Source organism: Galeopterus variegatus, unplaced genomic scaffold, assembly GCF_000696425.1.
Source record: "Galeopterus variegatus unplaced genomic scaffold, G_variegatus-3.0.2 Scaffold1507, whole genome shotgun sequence".
In the NCBI taxonomy this organism is placed as follows: Eukaryota; Metazoa; Chordata; class Mammalia; order Dermoptera; family Cynocephalidae; genus Galeopterus; species Galeopterus variegatus.
The window spans coordinates 345,975-350,274 of NW_007727618.1; the positions used below are offsets into that span (position 1 = coordinate 345,975).

Sequence of the window (4,300 nt, forward strand, 5' to 3'; positions counted from 1 at the left end):
GAGGGTTGCGATCCGTTGCCGGACACGGAAAAAGACAAAAAAAAAAAAAAAGAAAGAAAAATGGGCAAAAGACAAAAATAATCACCTCAAAAAAGAAGAAATATAAATGGTTAACAAATATTAAAATAATAAACTTCAGAAGTAAAAATTAAAATAACACTTAGAAAATACTGAGGAAACAATAATGTATATTTTGTATACTACTGAGGGTACCATAATTTGGAACAACTTTTATGCAAAGCAATTTGACTCTGTCTATAGCTGCATATTCGTTAATTTAGTAATTCCACTTATGTCAACATGCAGACAAAACATTATGCAAAAAATTCATTGAAGCATTATTTGTAGTAGCAAAAAACCCCCACAAAACTTAAATATCCAACATTAAGAACTCGTTAAGACTACTACCTATAAGGAGAGAAATTGTGCAGTAATTCAAAATGAGGGTTAAAATATTTCCTAATGAAGTAATATAATTAAATAGTACATTATAAGTCAAAACAGGTAAAAATAGTTTACATTATAGTGATTATGTAATGTTATGTTACATATAGTAATATAATGTTATATAATGTATTGCTATATGCTCTCAATTATGTTAAAATATAAATAGAAAAATTTTATAAGGATAAATATAAATAGCACAATGGGTAAATGATAAAATTTCACAACTAAAATTATGGGTTTATGATGCTCTGATTCCAATACATTAAAAGGAAATAGAAAGCTTTTAAGAAAGAGTTTATAATTATATGGTAATGATTATATCTTGTTTGAAAACATTNCCCGTGGCCTTGGTGTTATCAGCACCGCACTCTACCGAGTGAGCCACGGACCGGCCTACACATTTTCTTCTTCATTTTAGTAAATCTATTTCTGTTCTATAGTTGTTCAGTTTAAATCTGTAAAAAAAGCTAGCTTTTTTGCTCCCAAAGTCCCCCCCCTTTTTTTAAGTAACTTTAAGCTTCAATATAAACATGAGTAAATATGAAATAAATGGAAATAAGATTTAGAAACATGGCATTAGCAATTCATTTTGTTACCATCTTTATCAATGTTAGAAGTTTGAACTTCGAGGGCATCTTCTGACTTTTTGTTTTTTTCAGTGTCCTCTAAAGAGGTGTCTCTTTGGGAGGTTTCAGTATTCACTGCAGTGAAAGAATGATATACTTTATCAACTAAACTACTTATACTAGGAAAAGCCTGGTCAACAGCATCAGCAATTTATTTCTTTACCTTCATCGACTGAAGAGAGCAACTCTTCTAAGCTTTTGTTTTCATCCACTGGGAACTCTTCAAACTCCTTTCTTTCATATTGTCTTTGAAGTTCTCTTAAATCTGCCTCAGCTGTAAGATGATAATTGGCTGTGTGAGCAAAAGGCAGCTGGGAATAGGTACAGTGATTAAAAGCCCCTGCTTTAAAATCAGACAGACTCGGGTTTGAGTTCTTCCACTTAAGAGCCATGTGGCTTTGGTAAATCACTTAATCCTCTTTGTCTCAATTTTTGCTTGCCAAAATGAGGATCATTAAACTTAAGCATTGCTGTGAGGATTAGATGATGTAATGGATGTAAATACCAGCTTGGGAAATGGTTGGTGCACAGGAAGCCTGCTCCATGTCAGCTGCCATCCTCTGTATTACTGTACCATTTTTTATGTTAAAAAATCTCAATATTCTCCACTGACAAATTTTTCTTAAAAATATACTGGGGTAAAGTTCAATAGCAAAAAAGAGTTACAGGTTTTTAAATTTTAGGAAGGGTTAATCTATTGCCATATTTAGAATAACCAGTGAATTTGAAAAAAAAAAAAAAAAGGCTTTTAAATCCTTAAACTTTCCATTCTCTAATCACTCAGGAACAACTGGGAAACCTCTCTTACCTTTGCATAAACAACATTTATTGCTATAAATAAAACGCATTTGCAAAAAGAAGAAACGTGACTTTGGGACCACCATGAAGATTTTATGTAAGAAAGTAAGGTTTCAGTGGGAGATGGCAATTTGTGGAAAACTTTAAAATCTGTGACATCGTGCCATAATTTGATGTGAAAGGAATTACTATGGACTGTAAGAAACATTACAGACCACTGTTGTTTCTCCAGGAGCCCGGCCAGCTTCCTCCCTTAACCCAGATCTTGATCAAATGTCCCCTCTTTGGAGAGGTCTTCCCGGGTCATTTCAATACTCCAGCATCCCTGCTCTGATTACTGTCTGTCCCATGACCATGTTATATTTTTTCTTTCTGTTCACTTGGCTTTTTTTTTTTCTCTTCTACTCTCTTTTAAAATGTAAGTACCACAAGGACAGGAACTTCCTGTGTCTTGTTCACCTCTGTATCCCTAGTGCCTGGAATCATGTCTAACACAAAGTAGGTATAGTATTTGTTGAACAAATTAAAGAATTCATTTTGTCCCACATTAAATAGGTTGAATAACAAGCTGTTTTAGTAGCCTGGGTAATTCTCCAGCTTCAGATTGTAAATTGTCTGTGGGTAATTTTTAAATTTAAATTTTCATTTTGAAAATAATATAATAAAAATATAACTCCATTCTAGGTCATCTGGATGAACATTTGGATGGCATGTAATTTCAGTGCTGGTCTTTTTGTAATCTCTTAAGCACCATGTTGGATTCTTTTACTTGCTTATAGGCTAATGGAAAGAAGAGAGGCAGATTTATTAGGCAAATAATGTGCTCTTGTCTAGAAAAAGCTCAACATTCCCATATAGAAAGAGATAATTTTCTTGCTATTTAAATAGTTTCAAGCATAGAAAATGTAGGGAAGCTTCCTAATGTATGTGAAAAGGTAAAAAAAAAAAAAAAAAAAAAAAAAAAAAAAAAAAAAAGCAAAATAAAACATCTGATAGCAAAATCAAATAGAACACCAAAAAGAAATCTATAAACCAATGACACTTATGATTATAAATGTAGGGAAAATGTCCTAAATAAACAGAAAAATACATTATAAGAATAATATACCATGACCAAGTAAGGTTTATTTCAGAAATGCAAGAATGGTTTAATGTTGTAAAATTCATTAGTATAATTGATCAAATCAATAGGCCAAATGATTAAAAACTTTGTGGTGATCTTGAAAGATGCTGAAAAGGCATTTGATAATTTTCGACATCCATTCCAGATAAAGATTCTTAATAACCTTACAGAGAAGCACAAGCAGGAACCCCTTTTAAGAGGCTTACTGTCACTGCCACTATTACACATCATTCTAGAACCGTGAGCCTACATAATTAATCAAGAGAGGAAATAAGCACAAATATTGGAAAAAGAGAAGTTGAAATTATATTTTTTTTTAAAATGATGTGATTGGCTATGTGGAAAACCCAAGAAATCAACTGAAAGTCTGTGAGAACTAGAAAGTAAGTTTAATAAGGTGAATAGTTAACAAATAAATATATAAAAATCAAGCAGCTGTCCAATATACTGGTAATAACTACTTAGAAAATATTGTAGAAAAATGATCCCATTCAATAGTAACAAAATGAAAAAATATCTAGAATAAACTTAACAAAAAAAGTGTAGACAATACATGAAGAAAGCTACAAAATGTTCTGTAAATATACAAAAACTAAACACAGAGATTTCATGTGTCTGCATAAGAAGATTTAATAGTGAAGATGAGAATTCTTGCCAAATTATTATATAATATTAACACAATCCTCCTACTGGAATTTGTTGTAGAACTTGACAAAATTCTACAAGAAATCCAACATCTAGTGCAGTTCCTGGCACACAGTAAGCACAAATTTTACAAAATGAATGAAATAATAACCAGGAAAAAATGTAAACAAAATGTTTTGAAGGGGAATTTATATTACTAGATTTAAAATGCATCATAAAGCTTTGATAATTACATTTTGTATTAAAGATCATAATATAGACAAGGATCAATAGAGTAGAAAGTTCACAAGTTTACACACACACCCCCACACAAACTTGAGATTGAGTTGGCATATTTCAAAACTCCAGTAAGATTATGTACAATGTAGTAATTGTTATTTGTAATACTGGCTTACCACTTAGAAAAAAAATGAATTTAGTTATCTATCTAAACAAAATTTATTACAATGATTGCATCTTAATTAGAAAGAAGCATTATTTTAAAATGAATGAATGTAATTTTGCATATACCATAAAGTCACAATTAATCACTATAAACATGAATTTAAAAAAAATTGAGGGGTGGAAAACACCAAATTCTTAACAGTGGATATCTCTAGAGAGTAAGTATGAGTGAATTTTCTTTCCATCTGCTTTTCCAATTTTCTGTGCTCACTTGAGA

At 31.2% G+C, this 4,300-nt stretch overlaps 1 protein-coding gene across 1 annotated transcript in view; it reads right to left on the bottom strand.

Moving 5' to 3' along the window:
- AK9 (adenylate kinase 9) overlaps positions 1-4,300 on the bottom strand; it is a 129,285-nt gene that overhangs the window by 84,694 nt on the left and 40,291 nt on the right. Inside the window, exons 12-13 of the mRNA XM_008577430.1 lie at positions 1,237-1,347; positions 1,044-1,148 (exon numbers count right to left, since the gene is read on the bottom strand). Of these exons, the coding sequence (XP_008575652.1) occupies positions 1,044-1,148; positions 1,237-1,347 (216 nt within the window). The remainder of the gene's footprint in view (positions 1-1,043; positions 1,149-1,236; positions 1,348-4,300) is intronic.